A 26,562-nucleotide genomic window follows, 5' to 3' on the forward strand; every position below is an offset into this window, starting at 1 on the left:
GCAGTGGTCGTGGGCAGTGCCCTGGTCTCAGCTATAGAGCAGGTGGCAGCTGTAAACCCCTTCTTTCCCCCGACCTTAAATGCCTGATGAGAAAACATTCTAGCACCTCTGAAAAAGAGGGGAGACCCCACAATGGGAATTGTAGACAGTGGATGTTATGAGCACGGCCGCTCTTTGGCACGGGGTGGCATAAGGAAAAGCATATGCAACACATGAGGGAGTTGAAGGCAAGAGATCATTACTAACAGGACCAGGGACCTATTTGTCAGCAATGATACCTGCCTGGAGGACAGAAAGCTTGGCCGACCACACGGCTGGCCAAGAGAAACCCAATGGTCAGGACAGGGCCTCCAAACTGCACAAGCTCAGGACTACAGAGAAAATCAAGTACATTAGTGGTTCACCTATGGCAACCTCAAAGGGAGGTGCCAGAGTTCTTAGCGCTGGACTCAAACACCAACCAGACCTCCATGTCCAGCTACAGCTCTGTCAACAGGATGAGACAGCTGGTCAACCATGCGTCTGACCTGTGCGATGGCATAATCCGAGTTGTTGGTCGCCTGCATGCCCTCATTCCCGCTGATTCCCACGCCCACGTGGGCTGTCTGGATCATCCCGACGTCATTGGCACCGTCCCCGATGGCGAGGGTGATGGCCTTTACCCGCTTCTTAACCACATCCACTATCTCTGACTTCTGCAGAGGAGACACTCTGTAAGAGAAGAAAGAGCAATGATGACTAGATGTGTCTTTCCAGAGGAAACAGCTGTAAACTATATTTCGCTGCATGAAAAGGGCAGTTACTGGACAATTTCCAAGTTCAATACATACGTTTTATGTTGGTGTGCAAAGAAGGTTTCAGAAAACAGTAGCTTGTGGCTCTCAAGTATTTGCCAACTGCACAGATGAAATACACAACTCAGAACTGACTTCAAACACAGCCCATTTGTAATCACTCTGCTCAGTGAGAGCCATACGTGCAAACTCCCCAGGGGCATATGTGCCCTCCTGAAAGATACAGGCACTTACGCTGGTGATAGAAGCCTTAGGAAATGTCTTCCCAGTAAGTCAGAAAAGGAGTACAGACCCCATTTTTGCTTTGCTGTACGCCACACACAACCTAAGGCTGGCAAGGGAATTTTCCATAAACTCTGCTTTCACAAGAGGGAAAGGAAATTGGCAGAGCTTGACAAATACAGAAAGAGGACTAGAGTAAGAGGAAAGAAGGGAGGCTTCTCCAAGTCCACCCCAGAGATGAAGATGGCATGTGAAAGACAGCCAAGGCAGAGGATTTAAGAAGGGGACTCACAGGGGTCAAAGGTCTATTAAGGCTGAACTGTGGAGCAGCACAGCCCAAAGGGGAAGACGCGAGCAGCCTCGGCCTAAGAGGGCTTGTGTCTACAAGGAATCACAGAAGGTGGGTTACTGCTCATAAGCCCTGCAGTCGTCGGGGAAGAAGACCCAATACAGATCTATGGTGTATAAGCACACAACATGAACCGTAGTGAAGCATAGGACAGCAGGGTAGAAGGATGGATTTCTCAGGACTAACATATTTTTATTTTAAATTCTGAATTGGTAAGCTATTTGATTTGGGAAATTTACAGGTAAAGTCCCGAATCACAAAAACAACAGCACGTACACACACACACACACACACACACAGAGTAAAAGACCTTTCTGAGTTCCCAGAAGTACACTGGACGCAGCCACACAGAGACCAGACTTGTAAGTTAGAACGGACACTCAAAAACTTTCCCAGTAGTGCTATGAGCTTTCAAAGGGCCTCCAACCCACAAAAATGCCTGTTTCCAACAGAAAACTTACATTTTACCAACTCTGGAAGGAAAACGTGTTTGGTGAAACAGCAAGCTGAATCTAAAGCACAGGTACGCTGAAAGCCATTGCTCAGTTACAAAGAAATGAAAATCAGCAAGTTAGAAAAACAGAATCTAAGGACTGAAAGGGCTTTAGAAGCCATGTTGTGTGATCTGATATCTCTTTCATCATTTTCACAGGGATTTTCAATGATGGGACTTTTCAGCCTCCTGGGGTAGTTGGCAACCACGGAAAATTATTATTATTACTATTTTATTAATAATATAATATAAATTAATAAATATAAATTAATAAATAATATAAATTATTATTATTTTTATGGTTGGTAAGCATAGTTAAAAGTACTAATTGTGTCCTCTGCACTAGACTAGAACAAATATAACTTTTCTTTCAAATATTAGGAAAGTGGAAATATAAAGACACCCCATCACACCCTTCCTTCTAAATCTGTCTCTGGTGGCTACGTCTCAGGTCCTTCAGCCATTATTTAATGGGCATGCTTCAGAGCTTAAAAATAGCTCCAAGTATGATATTCCAGACGGCTGAGAGCACATGCACCATCTCCCTGGCAGCAGACACTAGACTGACCTTAATGTAGCCTAAAGTGAAATTACTGGAAACTTTACTATCATTTATCATCGAGCCTCCCATCAGCTACACATAAGCAATTTTAACACACAGGGATATAAAACTGTATCTATTCCTTCCATGTTCGAGCAACTGACGCTTGGAGCCAACGGCTGATCTTTCCATTCCTCTCTCTCATTAAATTTCTGATTGGCAGACACAGCTCACTATTCTAATTTGCTACACAAATGTGATTTCTCGTGTTATTTTTCAACTCAGTAGACGCCGAGATCAAATATTATATGGAGAAGATGATCTAGGATTCAAAGGTAAATAACTGAGCATGACTTTTTCTGTGTCCCATATGAATTACATACACAGGGAGAATAATTTTATCAGTTCCTGTCTTTTCATCAATGAAATTCGGAGAATGAGATGGTTGTGATGTATTTATGTGAAAGCATCCTGCTTACTGTCACGTGTGAAAAAAATGTTATTTCCTACCCACCTGCAAAACCTCAATTGTTGGGGGAAGAAAACGGACACTTCTGAGAATTGCGTGTCATCTGACCCATGATTCCCAAACTGTGCTATCGTGGGAAATTAAACATTTTCAAGGGAAATGCAGCAACATCTTTCAGGTAGTGATATAAAAACCTAGCTCAAAGTAGCTCACAGTTGCTACATTCGATCACGCTACCTTCCTTTGCATGACATATCTTTCTGAAACTGAGCTTTCAGGGCTGCTATGATAAAAAGCCAATACACTGTGAAAAAAAACCAGTGGAGAACAGGAAATACCCACTTTTACTTCCAAGTTTGAGAAGTCGTACAGTGCTCGGCAGGTGCATTATACCATGCCATTGGTAAGTGATTATGATTACTTAAGGATGAAAAATAAGTAAGTATTATTTCTTTCATTTATGTGCATTATTGTTTCAAATGTCCGCGAAGTTGTTTGGACCTAAATACTCCATAAATTGCTTCATCTTACCTACTTAAGAGTTAGAAACTGTTCAGTTTTTCTTTTGGCCCGGGGGCTTTACACAGCACTTACTGGGACACTGGGGCACTGTGAACCCAGAGATTCTGGAAACCAGCGCCTTAATCACTCCTCTTCATGATTACGCTAATCACTCTTCCAGTACGATTATTCACCCACTGGAGTGGAATCTTACCTAATGGTGCCATCATTTAATCTCCAACGCTTCTTGTGCGTTCACGAAGATATCCCAAGACAGCATGTAACAGACACTAAACAGCACTAGACCAGCCCTGAGATTGTAGGTGCCACCCAAGTAATCGGGCAACTTGGCCTCTTAATCAGCAAAACTGAAGTGGTGTAGAGAGAAGAACCCACGAGCAGAAAGCTCGGCTACATGAACACCGCGCTGTGGGAATTTGGAAGGGTTGTAGTGATGGAACAGAGAAATTGCTAAACAAATCCAAGGTTTTCTTTGAGGTTAAAGCTCCTGCTTTTATGTTAGGGGGTTTAGCAATAAGCCGACCAACACGAGACAAGCTGCGTGTCAAATATACTCACTACGTTTGCCATGCTGGGATTTGCATCTCAAGTAAGTCGAGTCAGGTCATGATTCTGATGGCTTAAAGTAAAATCAATGTAAGTCCAACATCTGCCTTTTCCCAAAAAGCGAAAATAAAAAGAAAGTCTGACTGGGTATATAAACCAAGTCGTAGCCCTGTGTTTCAGAAGCATGAAATTCTCATCAAGGATTTATTATGCCCTCAACTGTAATGCCTTGAGAAAACATAATTCTAGCACACACTAGGGGTTCACAACAGATGTCAAACAGCTAATTTTCACAGAACTGAATAGGTACCATTACGCTTCAGCCATACGTAGTATTTATAGTATGCCGAGTTACCATGAAGCACAAACCAGCTCTTTTTTAATCTTAATTTGTGACCTGGAATCACATGCCACACTTAATAAGTATTCCCAGCATTCAACTGGTAAAATAAGAATTCCAGACCACATCTAAGCCAAGCGAGGTGCTCAGGGCACTTCTCTACCATATTTTGGTGCATTACGAATAGAAATATAATTCAAAGATTTTCAATCAACTGGAAAGCTATTCTCCCCACTTTTCTTTTGGCTGACACAATCGATTCTAACATAAAAATGTGTCCTGGTGTACCTCAATTAAGGACTGTGTGTTCCTGAAATTTTAAAACTCACTTTCAAAAGATATTTCAAACATAACACTTAACTATGACCATTGGTAGCTGCTTTTATAGGGTTAATGATCATGCATTAATGTATCCGATCTACAGAAGCCCTGGTGTCAGACTGAGTTTCTAAATTCTGATCTTGCAGTATCATTTGAACAAACTTAAACATGTCCCCTTCTCAGAGCTCAGCTGTCCCATTTATCAAAGAGAGACTGGCCTTCATTACTGATGTGTAAACTGAGCTCAGCTGAGCCAGGGGAGTTACAGGAACTCCTCCCGGGAGCATCCAGGAGGATTTCAGCCAGGGCTACAACACTTACTAATTAACCAGAGTCACTAAATACTTTCGGTAATTGTACTTCCAAACTTCTTTATTCCAAATAGACAGTCCTTATGACTCAAAAAAGAGATTTCAAGGTCTGTGGCTGAGATCACTAAGTCTCAAACTTTGAGTTAGCATCAGAATCATCTAGAGAGCTTATCAAAATACAGATTCTGATTCAGGAAGTCTGGGGTGGGCCCCGGGAATGCACATTCTGACAAGCTGCTGGGTGATGTCGTGCTCCTTATCTATGGATCACTCTGAAGTAGCCACCACTGGCCTGGACAACATCACAAGTTCTGTCTTATTCAAATGGTTTACTCAGTGAAGCTTACATTTCCATACACAAGACACATGCAAAATATTCACCGAGTGACACTGAACAACCAATGAGCGGAAACACTGCATCTCGTCCTCTTCTTTCAAGCTTTGTACATGTAGGTCCTCTGCTTTTAAACCCAAATTAGTTAAGTACAAATTTGGGTTGCAACTTCATTGATGATGGTCTTCCAATCTGAGTGTCTCACGTAGGTGGGTCAGAGGGGAAAATACAAACCAAAATAGGGTATACAGTGCTTTATAAGATTTTTGAACAATGCAAGAACCAATGTACAGTGGTACCTCAGTTTTTGAACATCTCCGTTGACGAACATTCTGGTTTCTGAACGCAATAAACCCGGAAGTAAACGCTTCGGTTTTCAAACACGACTAGAAAGTCGAACACGTCACGTGGCTTCCGCTGAGTGCTAGATCCTGAGGCCTAGCTGTCGGCTGTTTTCAAATGTTTCAGAACTCGTGGATTACGTTCAAAAACCGAGGTACCACTGTATATGATTTCATTTGTGAAAGTTTCCATCTTCTCGTTAACTGAAAGATAACATCCTTGTGAAAGAGATGTTCTTTGATTAAAAAATCATTGATACAAAATACTATATCTTATTTCGTATAGCAGTCAGTGATCCTAAGTGTTTGAAAATTGCAGCACCTTAAAAAAATCTCATGTAGACTTTGTAGATATACAAACCCTTAACATAAGTCTAAAATCTAAAAACAACTAATCTACCCTACTTATCTGTTAAATGAGTACATCCTTGGCTGACCAACACCCTTCTGACCCCCATGCCCTTTCTTTAGGTGCATTTTGTGCATTGACACAGGGCCAGTTGTCCAAACTTTCGACAATTATTCCTTTTGGGAACGTCCTACATCTGTGCTCTGACACAAAATGTGTAACTCTCTCAGATTAAACTCATGTCTCAGTTTTTGGTACATCTCACTGTAGCCCAAGCTCCAAAAGCAGATGATTTTGGCAGCGTGGGATGGCCTCTAGAGCATGGTGGAAGATGTGAGGCTGCAAGGAAGGGGGCAAGCAGGAGGCAGGAGAGTATGTCCAGGTGAACCCAGTAGGTAGCTGAGACCAGCTTTACGTGGAGGCTCAAAGAAGTGAAACCGAAACACAATCGCTCAATGGTTGGAAAGCAGACCCAAAAACTTACACATAGAGAGGAGCCATATTATACACAAGGAAGCCATCCAAGATGGTGCCTCAGAAAGATCCAACAAGTAGAGAAGCAGCTCAGGTTTTATTCCAAGGAATACAGGGCCTAGCCAAGAGGCAGCCTCATAAGGGTGGGGGCTAGAGTAGAACACACTCTAAAAAACAGAATGAGGTGCTTACGGAGAAAGTAAGCATGAAAATACAGGGCTGAGAGCACAACCCCATATACCTAGTTGTGAAGTGAGCAACACACTTTCAGGGATGAGCATTCCTAGCTTTGGTTGCTTTAGCATTTCCTCTAAAGATTAAGGTGTTATGGAGACCCTCCTGTGGAAGAATTTCTCTCAATCCTTAAAAATTTCAAGACCACACTTGACTGGTAAAAGATGGGGTTTCCTACAAAATGCCCCAGGTCTCCAGTTACTATTCTTTCGCTACTCTCTTCAACAGGCACCTAAAAGAGCAGATGGGTGACAGGCCATAAGGGGGACAACATGGATTACCAGTGTTCCAAGAATTGATCCCGAAATTATTTAATAGTTGTATTTATTTCTGTAAGCTCTATTAATTCAGTGTGACTGATTGTATCCATTATGTGGGATATGTTTGTCTCTCTAACCTTCACCTTTCGTTCCTCTCCCATCCATCCCTTTCTCCACCCTACCCTAAATGCTAACACAAGGATTTATACAGTGGACGTTCACTAAATGGTGACTACCAAAATCATGATACTTAGACTAATTACATCTCTAAGCATAACTATAAGTAATAGAAAAAAAATACAGTTCTACTTAAACAAAAATACATTAACTTCCATATAAATAACAGACATAGAAACATGCTATTGATGTGTAATTGTGAAAGACTACTTCACTCATACATAGATGGAGAGAATAAAAGCAACACAAAAATGACTGGACACCTTGATGAAATCCATATTTATCATTCGTAGAAAATAGTTAAAAACACGCCATTTAACCTGTGGTTTAGGGATGGACATGCGAACTTCCTGACCAAACATGCCAGTGGGTTTCTGTTTTCTACTTCTATCCTGAAAAACATTATAGGCTTATGTCAGGCTTTTTGTGACAGCTCTTAGTGACATATAGTTGGCAACAATCTTTGGTTTCACATAAGGCTTTCCTGGGAAAGGCTAACATGTAAGCCTGGTCTTTTCATTTCCCCTGGCTCTTCCGATTATAATGCTTTGACTGTTATAAGCCAACAGCTAGTCCTTCTGTATCATCTTGCAAAAGCACTTTGAGGGCTTACCAGACACCGGCTTACCAAGTCTTTACAAATGGACTCAGGGATGTTGGGTGATGAAATCAGCCAACCAAGGCTTTATATTTAAGTCTCAAATCACATTCTATCACAAGCTCAAGGACCTTGGTACCTTTGCACTATTGATGATGACTCAGCACAGTGCCCGGAGGATAATCATTGAACTTGCTGATTAAATAAAATGATGGGCCTCTATCTCAATATTGCTGATAAAAATTTGCATGAAATAACCATGAACCCTGATGTGATTCTGCCACCCCTTGTGAAATACAGGCCAATATGTTGAGAGACTACTCTAAAAGCTCGGCTGTACTGATGGCATTACTTACTCAGGTAAGCTGAAACATACATGCTTGAGAACCTTCCCTGCATTTCACCAGTGTCAGCTCTAAGGTTGTCTTCCTTTGATTACACTGAAGGTTAAATGCATGCTACAGGCAGAATGTGACAAAGTCTGCCTGTGCCAGTGGAGGAGAGAAGCAGGCAGCTAGCTGCACTATCATCTTGCTTTATATCTTGGTGGTGCAGTTCTATGGTGATTTTAGGAATCTAACATATATATTTGGGCATATATCGAATTCAAATTACAGAAAGGTTAAAATTTCCATGGCGTTCTATAAGTACAAAGATTATTTTTCACGTGGTATAAGTATTCATTTTGCAAAAATACTAAGGTTAAATGTTTCCATATTCCAGAATAGACTCTTTAGGTATAACTGAACTTTCCAACGGGAGTTGAGCTCTGTTTCACACTCTACCAAAAAGGGGGAGGAGAAGAGAGGGACGAGGGGGAGGGAGAAGGAGAGGGAGAAGGAGGCAGGCTGTAAATGAGGGAGAACACCAGAGCTTTTTAAAAATACTATTTATATAAATTTGCCACTAATTTATTAACAATTACTAGTAATAGTTCCCTTGCTGTTTAAAAGTTTCATTTAACCCATTCACTATTTAATAATCATATAAAGTGTGAAGGAGTCATCGATTATCTTAGTGTTATACACATACCCAGAGCACAAAATTGAGTCCTGATTATCCTTTTAGCATTGACCTTGAAAATCAAACTTACTAGTGTCTTATCACAGCATTCTGCACTTTCACCTTGAATGCATTACCCGGAGGTTAAATATGAATAATTTTAAGACTAGATATTCTTGTCATCTGAAGCCACCCTGATATGGGGTGGCTAAACTGATTTCAAACTCCAGAAATTTCCTCCACAAACAAGAATTTTAAAGGGAAGGGACCCTGACAACTACTTTGAGGATGAGGCAATATATTTATTACCGATCTTAATTACTGTATGACTGGTGACTGCCTTCACCACCCTATGAGCATTCTCTCCTGTCCCACCTAGGAGGTAGACAGCAACCGCCATACAGTTGTGAGTAGTGAGGGAACCTGATAGTCTTTATTAGCCGAACAAAAACCTTATAACCTGATCCTGCGCTGCGGCCGTAAATGCTGCCTGTGCAGCTGAGGCTTTCAGAGTCGCTCTCAGAAAAAGGGAGGACACCCTGTCTGCTCAAGATCGGTTTACTCCGCAGCCGAGAAAGGGCTCACTTTGAAATGAGTATCCTCTACTTGAGGGCCCAGGATTTATGCATCCGCACTTGTGTCCAGGACAATTTTATCGCATGTCCAGAAAACACAGCGATTGTGGTGACATCGCTACTAAATGGTGCCGAATATATTAAGATCTGGGCAACTGCATTTTATGTCCAAATTTAATAGGTCGTATGTTGTGAATTACATACAGTTTTATATTCACTGAAAGCAACTGGTTATAGTCTGTTTCTTCCTGTACTCGGCTGAAAAGAATAGAGCAGTCTAAGAAGGCTGGGATTTAAATAAAAGATATTAGATCCTTCTGTTCCCAGGCTGAAACAGGGATTAGAATAACACATTTAAATACCTTAATGTTTTTAGCACAAAAAGCATTAATTTGATACTCTGCTTCCTTGAAATGCTTTATTAAGGTCCCCGAGACCCTCTCAGGAGTGTCTGCCTTCCTTGACATTACCATACATTTATTGTTCTCCGCTGCAAATTTCACTAGTATTTCAAAACAGCGTGCCTGGCCTCTGCTGTGGGGAAGGTGGGAATAGGAAACAGAACCAAGAGGAAAGCTGAGAAGTGTTTGAGTTTTGACATTTCAGAACAAGCGTATGGCTCCTTCAGGACCAGGCCTCGGGAGCTCATGCACCACTGAAAACTGACGACGACCAAGATGCTTCATGGAATGATTTTAATTAGGCCTGCCTCTCACCTGTCACCTTTGCCTGGAACAAAGGTCATCTGACCACCAATCCAATAAATAAGCCAACTGGAACTACGCGTCCTCTGGAAAAAGTGGGGCAGCCTGTATACCTCCAACCTTCACCCCAGTCTAAAGCTGAGCAACTGAGAAGACTAAGAGCCATGGGGACAGCAGGGATCAGCAGCATGTGAACCCACAGCTGGGGATTCGGTGCACAGATTAATGCATCTCCTTATTTATTTATTTTTAGTTTGAGAGTGGAATTTGTTGGGTGGGAAGGGTGGTGCGTTAGACGAAACTCTTTCTTCCAAGTAGCATACACCCCTTCTCAAAACGAGAGCCTGTATTTAATAAGTCTTGATCTCAATAGCAAGAAATGATAACGCTTTTCTTTTTCATTACCGTATAAAACTGTTTAAACAAAGATGTGCATATGTCCAAACCCATAGAGTGTACAAGTCTATGAGTGAGCCCCGATGTAAACTGTGGACTCTGGCTGAGAAGGACGCGTCAGTGTGGGTTCACCGCCTGTAACAAACGTGCCACTATGGTGGGGGTGTTGACAATGGGGGAGGCTCTGAATGTGTGGGGGATGGGCGGGGGGAGGTGTAAGAGAAATATCTGTCTCTGCCCCTGTTTTCCTCTGAACAGAAAACTGTTCTAAAACATGGTCTATGTGTGGGGAAGGGGGAAGAGGTAGCAGCGTTATACCATTCTCAAAATGGAACAGGAAAACGACACCTAAGGATTTTATCCATCTGCTAAAAGTCCTGGAGAGTGACAGAGAAAGACTGACACACAGACATCAGGCAGAGGGGGCAGGAGGTCCTGGTGGTGGTGGGACCAGTATGGGCGCAGTGATCAGCTAGATGAGGGTCTGCACAAAATCGATGAGAGCCCCAAGACACTGTACACCTGCAGAAGAAATAAATTAAAACAGCCAGTTATAATGGTAGCCAACTTAACCTATTGCAAATCTGAATTTGTAACTTGCTCTTCTAATTGAGATCATCATAACAGCACTTCTTTGGACAAAGGCTGCTGTGAAAGGTAGGTAGTTAGCTGTGTACTTCTCTGTCCTCAATGAGGCTATGAGCTACCTGGTGTCAGGAATTTGTTCTACTCGTCTTGAAATCCCATAGCACCGAACACAATAGGTAACAAACAAACGTTGAATTATGTTTATGAATGATCTTTTTGAACTTTAAACACAATTTCTTTCTCCTCCTTCTTAATTATAATTATTTCTATTTCATGTTCAAGAACACACATACACTAAATGAAGAATATCACGTTGCAGTTTGGATCAAAGAAAGTGAGAGATTAAGAGTATTCATTAGTTCATTATAGCACCTGTTCAGAGAAGCCCAAATCTCAACCACTGAGTCCACCTGGAAGCTGTAATTCAGCGTAACGAATACATGGACAGCCACGTGTATCAGGCTACCACCTTTTGTAAGTAACAGTTAACATGTAAAAATCAAGTCTGTCCTTTATGGGGTTTGATAGGTAGGGTTGGTGCTGCCAACACCTGCCACATTCATGTTGGTTGGCAGCTGCAGTGGACCAGTGAGTGAGACCATGCGCGAGAAACACCTATACCGTGTCATTACACCCACCTCACGTAATTACACCTACTGTGCAACTGAAAATGGGAGTCATCAAGCAAACTGAGCATCAACTAAGGGCATGTGACAGAAGGGGAGGCTACAGCAGTGTCATAGTAAATTTCAGGGAACACTCTCTCTTTCATTTACACACACACAGGCACATAGTATCTTACTAAATTGAATTCTCATATACTATAGTAGGTAGAATCTAAAATAGTGATATCTTTGGTATTATAAGCAACATATCACCAAATTGGTGACAAATTGGTTATATTGTTATATACTAACGATATAACAAAAATGACTTACTACCACTTAGGTCAGAGTGACCCAGTTCCAAAGCAAAGGGGCAGCACGCGCCATGCCAGACCTTCATTTGAGCTGCAGTGATATAAAGGTGATAAAAGCATGCACTGTGCCCATCGAAACTTCTTGGTTTTTCTCTTTTTATTAGTGGCCAACACCCAGAGTTGTACAAGATCCAGAACAGATTCTGTGACCTGGAGTCCTAGGTGATAATAACTGACGTGGAGAAAGCTTTATGGTCCTATGGGTTACTAAGAAAATCCTACTTGTCCTCCAACAGCTTCCCCCATCCGTTTGAGAGTTAGTTTTCTTCCCTCTAAGATTTTAGAATGCTCACTGTTACAGCTTTGGGGAAGGGAGAAAATAACTCAGGTGATGGCCATGTGTGAGCATGAATAAAAAGGACGGGCAGGGAATGCTTCAAGGGAGAGGAACCAAAAGATGGGGTGTAAATGGGATCCCTGCCTCAACCTATCCAGATGTACAACCTCTCTTGCTCTGGTTTTTCTCCTCTGTGACCAACACTGAGGATCCTAACATTCCTTAAGCTCTAAAACCTATACTGCTTTTAAAAACGTATATGGCTGCGTAATACTCCATTGTATAAATGTACCACAGTTTCTTAATCCAGTCGTCTACCGATGGGCATTTCAGTTGTTTCCATGTCTTGCTATTAGGAATAGAGACAGTGGAAATGTAATGGCTGCGTGTGATTTCAGAGAGGTAGTGGATGAGGGGAGGGGGGTTGTCACTGTGTGAGGGATATAAATGATAAATGTCCAACTATTACATTGTTTTGTGCACCTGAAACTAATTTAACAAGTGTGTTTTTTTTAAAAAGCCAGGCATTATTAACCTACATTTATGCTTCTGTTGAAGGTTAATAAAATGTTTAATAGTCACATAAAAAAAAAGTATATGGAACCCTTGACGAGTTTATGTGTCATCTTGGCAGGTGCTGTGCTAATCTCTGCATTGTTCCAGTTTTCGTATATGCGTTGCCAAAGTGAGTGTTGGCAAAAACCTGACACTATAATCACAGCATAGGAGCGGGAACAAGTGCTGGTTTAGCATGTCCTGTCTATTCATCAGGAACTGGACTGAGTGCCTCTCCTCCACTGGCTACTCAATCCTCACTGAACACTGAGAAATCGGTATTATTGTGACCACCTCATGGCTGAGAAAACTAGTCTCAGAAAGGTCAACACCATGTGTGGAAGGCCACAGAAACCTAACAAGTGGCTGCGACAGGATCTAAATACAGCTGTCTCAGCCCAGGGTCTGTGCTCAACCACCTGCCACTCTCTCGGCTACTGTGGAAACGCCCATATAGAGGGTCCGCTGAGTCATCAGGTGTGGTCGGGCTGCGGACAGCACACAGGCTAGACAGCCCCTACTCCCAGCACAGTGAGAATCCAGCAAAGTCCTCTTTCCCGATTCTCAGCTTTCTGCTGGGAATTTGGGGATGTCACCACTGTCATCTGCCTCACTAGATAGCCATGAAAGTGCTAAAGGTGGATAAATGCTGAAAGTGGACAAGCATTTTGAAAGGTAGGGGGAAAAACAACCCAAACATATCTTAGTTTCTACCTGACTGGATTAAGTACCAAGCACCCTCATCACTTCTCCACCGAGGACACCATCCAGGCTCCAAGCTAGTCCTGGCTAGAAATGGTCTCCCATAGTTTCCTGGCTCAGGACCTCTTAGGACCTTAGAATAAAGATGGGAAGAGAACCAGCAGAGAAGATATATTTGGCTGATGTGGCCCTGTTGCCTTTATCAGCCCTTTTCTTTGTATTAAATTGTTTCCATGTATAATTTTATATAGACTTTGTTTATACAGACTTTATTTATCAACCCATCAAATTATGTAATATATTCATGCACACTATATGAATATATGTAAACACAAACACAACTGCCAGTTCTTGCAGGGTAAAAGTTATGTGTCCAGTTTTCAATTGTCCATACATCCGACACAATGCTTGGCATATGAAGGCTACTGCTCATCTTACCTGCACGAATCAGAGTGCAGAATTAATGGGAGCAGTTCTGACATATGCTATGAGGGAAATGGCATGCACAGAAGTTAGGAGCAGAGAATGCGCGAGGAACAGAGAAAGAACTTGTCATTGTCAGAACACCTCCCTAAGTGGCTTGTCTCTGGGTGAAGAAGTTGGGAGTTAAAATGAGGAAAGCCTGCCTCTGAAGTCGGAACTGTAACAATACCAGAGATTTTCTTGAGTGATTAGAACTGTACAATTAGCCCAATGTGTCCTCATGGCCAAAAACGACGTCCGCTGTTCACTACAATAATTACAAAGATGAAAAATGTGCAACCATCACAAGCAGGATCTCCTCCTCAATCAACGTCAGACATGGGAAAGTGCTTCCTTTTCATTCATACTCGTATGTTGCCAACGGTTTTTCTTCTTACTCTTGTCTCCCAAAGCAAAACAAAACAGCCAATATCCCATTGGGGTGTCATTAATACAAGTGGAAGTCTAGCATCAGTTTTACTCTTTCTAAAGCAAATGGAGAGAAACTGATATAAAACAAATTTCAAAAAGTCTGCCTCACTATGTGAAATGACACCAGACGATGAAAAAGCCAAAAGCAGAACTACCCACTCCAACAGTTAACCATTTTCAGTGAGCCTAAAATCCTAATGAAACCTCTCATTTTCTCATACATCATAATCTATTGCTGTAGTAAAAATTAAAATCTAAAAGGTACTTCGTCTTTGAGATGACGATGAAATATTATGATGAGAAATTAAATCAAAATTTGAATCTGTTCTTTATACTTGACCTGAACAATTTTAAGAGCTAAGACCTCTCTGCCTCCTTTTTGACATCAGACAATTCTCCAGGACATTCTTATTTACGTGGGGCTTTATTTGAGTTACAAACCTCCAAGTAAAGCTCTTCTAAAATTGAAGGCATTCATTTTTAGTCAAAGGGAAAGATTTTTCAATGTTATTGAAAAGATAGTTTTGATTGGTTTCCAAGAAGCGAGCTGTAGCCCATTAAGTCATATTAGTAAAATCTCAAAACAACAACAAAGAAACTCACATAGGGCTTTTTTAATTTTTCCCACTTAAAATGTTCAAAAGTGGAAGATATCCTAAGAAGAAAACAGAAGGCCATTGCTCCCTGGGAAGATAATGGTTGATGGGTCTGGGCAGTCAGCAGTAATGAGCCCCTCCTGTATGACTGGCCCACTGACATTCTTGAGCCTCAGCAAAGCAGCAGCTAGAGCCCGTGAGTTTAATAAGGCGCTGATATTCACTGTCACTTTTCTTTGCACATTTTGGGACTCTTTATCAGCTTATTATAAAGTTTAGGTCATTAGCAGAACAAAGAAAAATATATTAAATAATCCCGCCCCGTAGACTACATGTCATGCGGGGTCTCAGCTCCCTCTCCCCGCACAAGAACGCAGGACATGGTGAGGCCAAAAAGGAACACCCACGGAGCCATAGGTAGGGGAGTCATACCACTATATTCTTGCTGGCGGCTGGGTTGGAGACACAGGAAGCAGGAGCCACATGATCTGCAACCTGCCGCCCGCTTCTCTGCCAACCAACCAACCCCACTTGGTAGCCGCAATCTGCCATCCACTTCTCCGCAAACCAATGTGCTCGCTAGCCGCAATCCACAATCCACTTCTCTGCCAACCAACCAACCCACTAGCGTAGCCACGGCAGTTATATTAGTGGCTAATGGCTAACCAGTAACAGCTGATGGCCACCCAGCCACAGCGGATGGCAATCTGATTACAGCTGATGGTCATCTAATAACCGAGCCAGCACCTTTCCACATGAGGCCAAGAGCTTGGAAACTGCTCTCTGGGGCTCTGTCCCCACACTGCAGCAAACAGGTCAACCAGTATAAGTGTAATTAGTTTGCGCGAGAGAGCCTACCGTGTTTCCCCGAAAATAAGACCTAATCGGAAAACAAGCCCTAGCATGATTTTTCAAGATGACATCTCCTGAATACAAGCCCTGATGCGTCTTTTGGAGCAAAAATTAATCTAAGACCCGGTCTTATTTTCAGGGAAACACAGTAATACCTCTGACGTGCTACAGTGATAAGATAGGGTATCAGTGCTGAGTCAAGCAGTATCTGCAGTGCGCCTAACAGCTCTTCGGGTAAGTCACACGGACATGGTGCTAAGTGAAAGGGGACCGATTTCTTTTCAAGTCCTTGAATGAATGAAAGAGAGAAAAATATACATGCATGTTGGCTTAATGCACTTTAATGGTAATTAGGAAACAGCTATTTTCTATTTCTTCCAGATGCTATGTTAACTAAGGAAATAGACTTCTCTTTAACGCCAGGGGCTAAGATTTTACACAGGTGGTGTGTTTCTCTTCTGTGCACACATTCGCTCACTAAGCACCCGGAAAATGGAGACTGTCACACAGTCAGGGAGATGGTTCACTCCAGAAAGACACCCCATGACGCTGATGGGACTGCCAGGTCTCATGAACACAGGCCTCTAAGAGAGAAACGGACACGACGTCATAGCCATGGAGAGGCCATCCCTGTCTGCTGAGGATCATTTTCCCTCTATAATCTCCTGATGAAGGCCAGCTCCACAGTCACGTTACATGGCATAACCCCAGTGTTCACCTCCGTACCTGGCACACGGTGGGCGCACAGGTAATAACATTTGTGGGCTGACCTACCGCACTACAGTGACAGTCTCCAAACTTGCAGCTATACATTGCCCTAGTCTGTAAAGAAGGCAGAGCACTGTATTCATTAAGGGGAAGGGGAAGTGAATAACCACACAACCCAGAGTGTCTGGCCAACATTCATTCATGTGAGTCAGCACTGAGCTGGGCGCGGAATAAGCTAGAAATGGATTTTTTAATGTGTGCAGGTCGAGATGAAGGGGCGGCTGAGGGACCATACACCATAAGAGCTATCATGCAGTTGGACGGCTCCCAGCATGCATCAGCCAGGTCTGTTTGTGATGTCACTTCCTCGATTTACCTTCTGGGTTGGCTCACACAGTGTTCTTGTACGTACTGTGGCTGGTCGGGCTAGCATTTCTCTGCATGGTGGTACCCCATGTCCACTACTCCACCCGGCCCGGTAGGTCCCCTCTCTAAGCAAATGAACTTAAGGCCCAGCCTGGTGAAAAGTACCACGGGCGGGTCCAAAGACCCCCTCACTGGCCAGACTCCACCTGTGCCCCCAGTACTCCATGCTCCACCCCTTCAGCCAGGTGGAAAGTGAAGATAGCCAGAACGTAACAGTTCACCCAAAGACACAATAACCAAAGAGACTGGTGAGTCAAGAGATGGGAAAAAAAAATCACAGAAGCCTTTCTCTGAGCTAGTACTGAATGGAGAGAGATGGTGGGTGGGCGAAATGACAACAGAGCAGTTCAGGTGGAGGGAAGAGTTCGAACACATTTGGCAAAGATGGAATGGACTAAAAATACATAATGCTGATTTGTGGGTCAACAAGCACCCTAATATACTACTGATGGATACATGGATATACCGGGGGTGCCAAAAAATATATACACATTTTAAGAGACGTTAACACTTTTGTCAGCATTGCTCAAGCAGTAGTTTGCCATAATCAGAAGTGTCTGGACACTGATGGGAACCACTTTCAGCACCTCTCGTAATTGCAGAAGTCAAACGTGACTTGTATTTATCTTTTGTTCTTGGTATATGTTGAGTATTACAATTTTAATACAAATTTTTCCTTTTGTAAAATGTGTATACATTTTTTTGGTGCCCCGTGTGTATAAAACTATACATAACTTCTGAACAGGCAACGTCACTCCAGGAACTTGGGCTAAGCTTGTAAATGGATATGCAGAGTCAATGCCGCAGATGGAAAATGCGTCCACGTGGAATGTGGCCATGTGCTCCCTACGATGCTGAATGTACTAGACAGACACCTACGCACACTGATACGTGGAGGTAAAACTTCCGGAGAAACACCTTAGAAAGTGTCTATGTCTGAATAGAAAGGATTTAGGTATATTGTGCCTCCATTTTGTTCTCTCTGTTTCACATCGTCAACATGTATTATTTTTGTAATGAAAAAGCAAGTTAAGTTCTTAAAAACAAAAGGTGATTAAATGTTCTTCCAGACCTTGCTCAATCGCTGGCTCCTTTTGAAAGCCTTTTATGACCACAGCTGCCCTAGATTGTAGCCGTTTGAGTCACTACAGTATAGAATGTTTATAGTCTCACATAGATACATGTGAGCTTTCCAAATACGAAGTGTATAAAAAAACCCAAGATGCTGACATTTCTTTGCACTGTGCCTCTGTCCCTCATTATGGGCACATTTTCTTACAGATAATAAGTCTCAGGCTCATCAAACATCTCTGGATGAGGCTGAATTCAAAATAAGCCAAAGATGTGAGAAGTTCTCTTAGTCATCTTTAAACAACCACAGAGAAGGTTGTAGGAGAATGAGGAAACGGACCCAGTGAGTCACATTTACACAGTAAGCTAGATCTCACCAGGCAACGGTGGCACGTGTACCCTGAAGATAGCAGAGCTGGGTGCGACCTCACTGTCACCCCAGCAGTTAATGGCCCTGAGCCCTCCACCAGTTTTGCAGTACAAACTGTCCCTGACTTGTAGCGGTCAGAATCATGACTCTTCGACTTTACCATGGTGCAAACGCAGCATGCATTCAGTAGAAACTGTACTTTGAATTTTGAATTTTGATCTTTTCCCGGGCGAGCAGTATTTGCTCTGATACTCTTGTGAGGCTGGACAGTGGTAGTGAGCCACAGCTTTGGGTCAGACACGTGATCACAGGAGTGCACAACCAATACTCTATGGTGTATTAATGAGTTAGGAGATTCTGCCCAACCGCAGGCTAATGTAAGCGTTCTGAACACATTTAAGGTAGGCCAGGCTAAGCTATGACGTTAGGAGTATTCAGTGCATTTTCGACTTACGATGGGTTTCATAAGTCGAACTTTCAAGTTATGATGGGTTTATCTGATGCAAACCCATCATAAGTTGAGGACGATCTGTACTGTACTGTGTTGTAGTAAAAACAAAACAAAAACAAACAAACAAGCACAATCATTTGATTTTAGACCCAAGACAAATAGAATGACAAATTCTCAGGCTTTAAAACAAAAAGGTTGTTACTGTGTTACTTTACTGAACTACCCAATATCAAAGTAATCCCAAAAAAATTTCTATTTTTTTTTCCAAACAACTCTTTCAAATAGATATTTTACACATACAAGTGGGGGTCCTTTACATGAGAATATTTTTAAAGTAAATAGAAATGTCAATGATCAGAAACTAAGGAGACAATGTGATAGTTGTCTTCAGTAATTCATTCTGCTCAGTAATGACCAGAACATCCTGTTTTAATTTCCTTTGTATTTTGAGAGAAAATTTGAACAAACACAGTGGGTTTGCTGCCTTTCACTTCTGGGTCTCGCTGCAGTCTTGCTCTGCTCATGGGCCAATCTGCCTGCTGACTCTCTTAAATGCCTCAGTGGTCCCCTCTGAGCAAGCCTAAGCTTAGTAGATCACCATTCTAGAGGCGTCCTGCTCAAGCTTTTGGAGGCAATGGTTCTGTCTGCTGCCCTGATTGTGGTGATGGTTTCACGAGGGTTCACATTTGTCAAAACTCATCAGATTGTACACGTTAAATATGTGCAGTTTTTGTACATCAATTATACCTCAACAAAACTGTTAAAAATAAATAAGTCTGTTTTATTTGTTCATTTATTTTGTTTTCTAGATTCCACTTGTAAGTGAAATGGTATGGTATTTGTCTTTCTGTGACTTATTTCACTTAGCGCAATACCCTCTAGGTCGATCCATTTTGTCACAAATGGTACGATTTCATTCTTTTCACGGCTGAGTAATAGTTCATTATGTATATATATGTACCACCTCATCTTTATCCATTCGTCTATTGATGGACACTTAGGTTGTTTCCATAGCTTGGCTATTGTGAATAATGCCACAATGATAACTATGTATGGTGTCAGATGGGTACTACACTTATTGGCTGTCAGGGAGGGTGTCAGTTGGGGTCTCTGGTCCCGCTCCCAACATTAGAACACAGGATGTGGTGAGGCCAAAAAGGAAAACCCACGGAGCCATAGACAGGGGAGTCATACCACTATATTCTCACTGGAGGCTGGATCCACACTGTCCGCAACCCTCACTGCTCCGCTTGCGGGCTCAGCCACCATCTTCTTGCTAGCCCCCATTAGCTGCTAGCGTAGCCACGGCAGTTACATTAGTGGTAATGGCTCACTGGTTACAGCTGACGGCGAACTAGCCACAGCTGATGGCCATCCAATCACAGTTGATGGCCATTTACTCCCCGAGTGAGCACCTTTCCACATGAGGGCAAGAGCCTGGAAACTGTTCTCTGGGGCTCAGTCCCCACATTGGGGTAATCACTTTGCAAGATATAGAAATGTCTAATCACTATGTTGTACACCTGAAACCAATATGTCAGCTGTAACTGAAAAATAAATTTAAATACACACACATGTGCACACACACACACACACACACACAGAGGGTGCAAAAAAATGTATACACATTTTAAGAAAAGAAAAAACTGTATTAAAATTATGCTGATGGTAACCACTTTGAGCACCTTTGTCATTGCAGAAGTCAAATGTGACTTGTATTCATCTTTTGTTATCAGTATATACTGAGTATTACAATTTTAATACAAATTTTTCCTTTTTTAAAATGTGTATACATTTTTTTTGGCACTGTGTGTGTGTGTGTGTGTGTGTGTGTGTATACAGGTAACACCCGTATAATAACACGGCACTTCTATTACAAGGTTTCACTCTAACACGATTTGAGAATTAGATAAATCCCCAAACAACACGGAGTGTCATAAAAAGCTTTTAAGAGCAAAAAATATCTCATTCAAAATGAGAGAAATCCCCGAACAACATGGAACATTAAAGCTTAGTAGTGGTGAAGAAAACATTATTTAATGCATATTAATATGTTATACTTTTGATGAAAATAAACATTTTTAAATAAAATATTTCTTTAATAAACTTATTTCTCTTAATTACAAAAATATAATAGTATGCCTTTTTAATTTTTGGAACCTAACCCCCTTTTTTGTACTAGTTCTTTGTTTTATATAACATGGATTCACATAACACGGCATTTTTTATGAACCTAACAACCGTGCTATACCAGGGTTACCTATACATACATATATACACATGCTTTATTCCCGATCCCCTGCTTTTCCTCCAACTCTCCAGCATCCTGTCTCCCGTCAGCCACCTTCTACTCCATTCTGAAGACACCTCCTCCCTAGAGAGGTCTCCTCCGATGCTTCTCCCCATCTCAGGCCCTCCCGCCATGCCACCAGCCTAACCAACCCGTCCTCCCCTACATTCCCGCCATCCCCTGGTAAATCTCACTCAGAATACTCAGCCATCACCCCCAAATGACCAGTTATGTGTCTGTCATCTTCGTGGGACTAATTCCTGGAAGGCAACGATTATTTTCTTGTGTGTCCTCAGTTCCTAGTACAATGCTTGGCACCAGTAGTTCCAATAATAATAAAAGTATCAACTTTTGTCTAACGGAAGAAAAATAACCCTAAAGACCCATAATTTCATGGTAGTAAAACTATTCTTATACTTTAGATCTCAATTTGTGTTACAACTTCATTGTCATCTAATGACACACATTGGTTGGTTACCATACATGTTTTAGCTTACAAACTTCTTAAAAACGTCAGCATAGGACTGGAATCCCTTATTTTGATCTCACGTCTTACTACTGGAATGCCTATGGTATGTATCTGTGGTGATGATGATGGGGGTGGCTCATCACAAATCCTAAAGACATTAAAATAAGAAGAGGACAAAAAACAATGTGAAAAGGCTAAAACCCAAACCAGAATAACTGTTGATACAAACAGGCCCCTTCCCAAATGTAAGCAGCCACAAGTAACGGCTCAGCTCAAAGCTGCCGCAGTGATACTGTTTACTCTCCATTTGGAGCTTAAAAGCGTTTTAGTTGATGAACAGTCCCCGAAGCAGAAACATTTAAACGCATGCCCAGCAGAGCAGTAACTTCTTCTGATTAATTTACCAGCACTGAAAGCACAAGAAAGAGATCAAACCGCCTTCTGTCCTGAACAATTAAACAAGCAGCCAGTGCCTCCAGGATGGTGTATGTCAGGATGAAAGCTGGATGGGGTCGAATGAAAAAGCAACAAATATCATACAGTGATTAATGCTTATAGGATTTTTCCCCCTTAAATGTCATAACATTTCATTCAATAGTCGAACCAAAGAGTTTATGTAACATTTAAAACGGAAAAAAGTTCCAAAAGCTTAAGAAAATTCAGATGGGTAGTAGTGAGGAGAAAAATCAGGTCAGTTCTAAAGAACCTTCAAAACAGTTTGGCAGAACTCAGACCAGTTTGTTGAAAGATCCTGAACTTGAAATAGCATGAGGGGAAAATCTTATCACCTCCTTCCACTGAAAAAGAATTTTTCTACTATGAGTGAAATTTTCTTCATTGGAAATCTTTAGCTCATTCCCAGTGTCTAATACTATCCGTATGTAATGTTTTAAAAATACAGAGCTAAACACATATAGTACAAATGTGTCTCTACTTAATTTTTTAAATTAGAATTTAAACCAAACTAATTGCCAAATCAGAATGAACTACACATATATTAGTAATTAATGCTCATAGATTTTCTGAATGATTAGCTGAATCCATTTTTTAATACCCAGTGAATCTCTTTGCAATAAAACAAATTTATATACCTGTAGAAAACTATCTGCACAAATGCAGCTAAAAATTCCAGCTCACCAAAAAAGTCAAAATGTGCTCATTTTATCTTCTCAAGGAACATTTTCTAATTAGTTCAATATTATTTTATTAAATTAATTAAATTTACTGATGTGTTTTGGGGCTGCTCACTACTACTCTTTCCTAATCTGTAAAATGGGGATAATGATGCATGCTTTGGAGGATTTTAAGATTAAATGAAATAATGTATATAAAGTGCGAATCTTTAAACTCTAACATATTCACCCCCGCACCCACACCCCACACACACACAGTCTATACTGGTCTAAACTAGACTACTGCAGAGCGCTCTGTCTACTTGGAATTCATCCCCACATAGTTCATCTCCCCTCATGCTTGGGCATCGCCTCCTCTGTTTCTGCACCAATCTCACTGTATTTTAAGGGCTCCTTCACAAGCAACCTTAAGAGTAGAGATCGTTCTGCAAGATTCTCTGGTATGTGGAAGACATGATGATCCCCTGTGCTACTTTTGCCAAAAAATGAAAATGGAATCCCTTTATGTGTTTAAACTCATATGTGAAAAGACCACAAAAATTTGGGAATGCAAACCTGAAAATGGACTCTACTATGGACCTTCCCACATCCTGTCCGTCTAAGAAAGATGTCTGAGCCCCAAGAGCACGGACATATGGGGTGCTCTCCTGCTCAAGCGCCCTGGCTCAACTGGGCTCTAATACCTTATTACTACTAAACAACAAAATCGATGGGTTGTAGGTGAGGTGGATATAAGTTTCTACTGACCCCTATTTCTGATTTCTTATATGTGTGCAGAAAGGTGAAAAACTAGCTATCATAAATATTTTCAAAGATGGTGACATCTTCCCTCATTAAAAACTAATTTAAGAACTCTTGGGTGAGATCAGGAAACACAAGAAAGAAGGGTCTCATTTTACAGAAGAAGCAGAGGCGCAGAGCAAAGAGGGTCCTCACCGGGCTCCAGGACTCCCCCAAATGGAGCTAAACACATCCTACGTAAGAGTTTCTGGTCACAGGGATATTTTGAAAGCACAGGCAGAAAAGCTGGCGATGACATCACCATGTTTAAAATATAATACAATTAAGAAATGCCTATGAATTATTCCACACTGAGTTTGACTCTGTAAAATTAGGCTCCCATTCTGATCTGTTTATACAGCTCAATCTTAAATGCACTTCTAGCTAAACACTCTTCTCTAGAATTGTCTGATTTTCAGCTATAGAGGGAGTGCTTTGCTGCTTTGTTGGTGTTGTTGAGGCACCTGCAATGTCTGTCCTGGGAAGGCAGTATGCTGGTAAAGTTTCCTATCAGTACCTGGTCATTGGATCTCCAACAAATGAGCAGGGAACATAATAGACTCAACCTGGGTTCATTTTTTTTCTAACTATCACGCAATTTCACAAATATTTGAGCACCTATAACATACAAAGTGACCTCAAATATTTTCCCACAAAGAGGCCATTTTATGTACAAAAAGGAACATTAAAAGTCCTTCCAAGTTCAAATTCTTCTAACAGCTTCATTCTAAGAAACTTTATTTGCCTATGTGCTAGAGTCACTCTTCTCATTTCCCAAGTCAACAACCAAGGAGACACACATGCCATGTGGCCCATCCTGCTTGAAGTTCAGTCCGTGTACAAATCCCTACAGCCTGAATGCTTTGAACACGTCTTCCTTGTTCTCAGTGGAATTTTTGTTTGTTTCCAGATTTTTAGTGTTGAGTTGGCTTTATCATTGGTTCATTTAGAATGACACTGAGAATGACATTGCGCATGCCCATTTCAGCTGGAAAAATGAGTGATGTGAATTACATTACCTAGAGTTCTAAGACTTTTCTGAAAAGTATTATTGGCAATGGGGAATCTCTTGGGTATTGAATAGCATTTTAACAAAGGCTCACGGCAGAAAATGAGAAGTCAGGCCCTGAAGGTATCCAGGGTATGGTAAAAACAATATAGGGTAGCAACATGGCATGATTTGGTCAGCTCTATGCTTAGCCTCCTGTCCCACCCAGGGAGCGCTATTCCTATTCTCTTTTACTAAAATATCCTATGGAGCACTAAAAACACACTGCATTCTTAAGGAAATTGGACTAGAGTATGAAATTGAGGTGTTTTCATTTGCTTTAAAACTATTATTTTTAAAAAATATTACAAGTTCTACTAGCATTAAAAATTAATACTGGCGTTTATTTCTTTCATAAAATATTACTGTCATTCCTTAAATATCACCCTATCTTTGTATCAACTATATCTTGGCTAAATTCCTATTTACTCTCCATGAAACACTCCAGTGCATCTCCAGTCACCAGGAAAATTCCATGCTCGGTCACAAAGCATGAGATAGAGGCCAGAGCCTCAAGGGACTTAGGACAAGCCAATAACTCATTCTGAGTCCTCACGAGAGTGTTCTCAACATGATGCCAAGTCAAATGCAAGCATCTCATATCCCGTGTGTGGAACCAAAACAAGACCCAAATCAAGTTCACTGTACAACTGAAGTCAAGTTCTAGGCTGGCTCCCCTATCACCAAGGATGTCACTTCCCATCGACATCAGTTGGCTTACAGTGTAATGCACATGGCTTGTCACATTACCTGATGAAAACAATTGGCAAGGTGAAGTATACACCAGCAGCCCTCCCACCTAATCCCTAAAACTCCAAAGCCAAGTCAGAAGAGGTGGAACCTACACACTCCCCACAACCACGTGTCACAACCATAAATCACTGCAGTTTTCTCCAAAAGTGTTCATTTCCCCTCCCCCCAGATTCACTGAGAGATATGTGACCCATAACGTTGTATAAGTCTAAGGCTTTCACTGTGTTGATTTGAAACACTGATATGTGGCTAAATGACCACCACCAGCATGTCGGCTAACTCCCACATAACATCACATAATTACCAATTCTTTCCTGTGGAAAGAACATTTAAGATCTATTTTTGCAGCTTCCCAGTACATAATACAGTATTATTAACTGTGATCACCACACCGCACATTAGATCCCAGAACTTCATCTTATAACTACAGTTTGCTGCTCTCTGACCAAGCCCCCACTCCCTGGTAACCTCCGTTCTAGGCTGTGTTTCTATGAGTTTGGCTTTTTTAGATTCCACATGTAAGTAATATCGTACAGTATTTGTCTTTTTCCGACTTATAATTTCCCTTCTATTATCTGCAGGACATAAGGCCATATCCTCTGAAAACATATCTAAAGTCCTTTCCTCTGAAAATGCAACCTGTGTGTAATTAGCAAAGATAAGAAAATGCCAGTATTTCTCTCTGGATGACCGCACTTTAATTTCACAGCATGCCTTGTAACAAGCTTTTTCTTACAAACACTGCCTGATGCAGGTTTCTCTTACCACAGTGGCTTTTGAAATTTCTAACCAACGTCACATAAGAAGGACATAGCTGAGCTAGGATCCATGGTGCCATCTTGATTCTCAATCTAATTATCAGCCTGCTTTTAATTCCTGATTATTAATATCACTGATGTAACTGAGATGAACTCACAATCTCTAAATAAGGAACCACGTGGATAAAAATTAAATTCTCCCTTCCTCATTAGTCCTTTTGAAAGAGGTAAGGAAAGTGCATTCAAAATGAAATGTCCAAAAACACATACAGCTTCCGTTTCCCAGTAGCGTCTCTGACCCCATAAAACTGGATATTTGGGTAGTGGGAGTCTCACGGAGAGTGAGGGACGGAGGGAGGAAAGAGCATGCAAGAGGGTGAATGCAAGTATCACAGTGATAAAACAGAAGAGAAGGAAGCAAAAATACTCACAGTTTCAGGTTTAAATAAATCTACTGCATTCATATTGGTTCATAAAAGCTGAGAAATTGAAAAGACTTGAGCAACTGTC

The 26,562-nt window shown here is 41.5% G+C and overlaps 1 protein-coding gene across 1 annotated transcript in view; it reads right to left on the minus strand.

The window, feature by feature from the left end:
• Positions 1-26,562, minus strand: part of ATP8A2 (ATPase phospholipid transporting 8A2) — a gene marked incomplete at its 5' end in the record, with an annotated part of 553,717 nt that overhangs the window by 204,893 nt on the left and 322,262 nt on the right. Inside the window, one exon of the mRNA XM_081046135.1 lies at positions 528-711. Coding sequence (XP_080902261.1) covers positions 528-711 — 184 coding nt within the window. The remainder of the gene's footprint in view (positions 1-527; positions 712-26,562) is intronic.

The sequence above is a fragment of the Rhinolophus hipposideros genome (assembly GCF_964194185.1).
Source record: "Rhinolophus hipposideros genome assembly, chromosome: 4".
Taxonomy (NCBI): Eukaryota; Metazoa; Chordata; class Mammalia; order Chiroptera; family Rhinolophidae; genus Rhinolophus; species Rhinolophus hipposideros.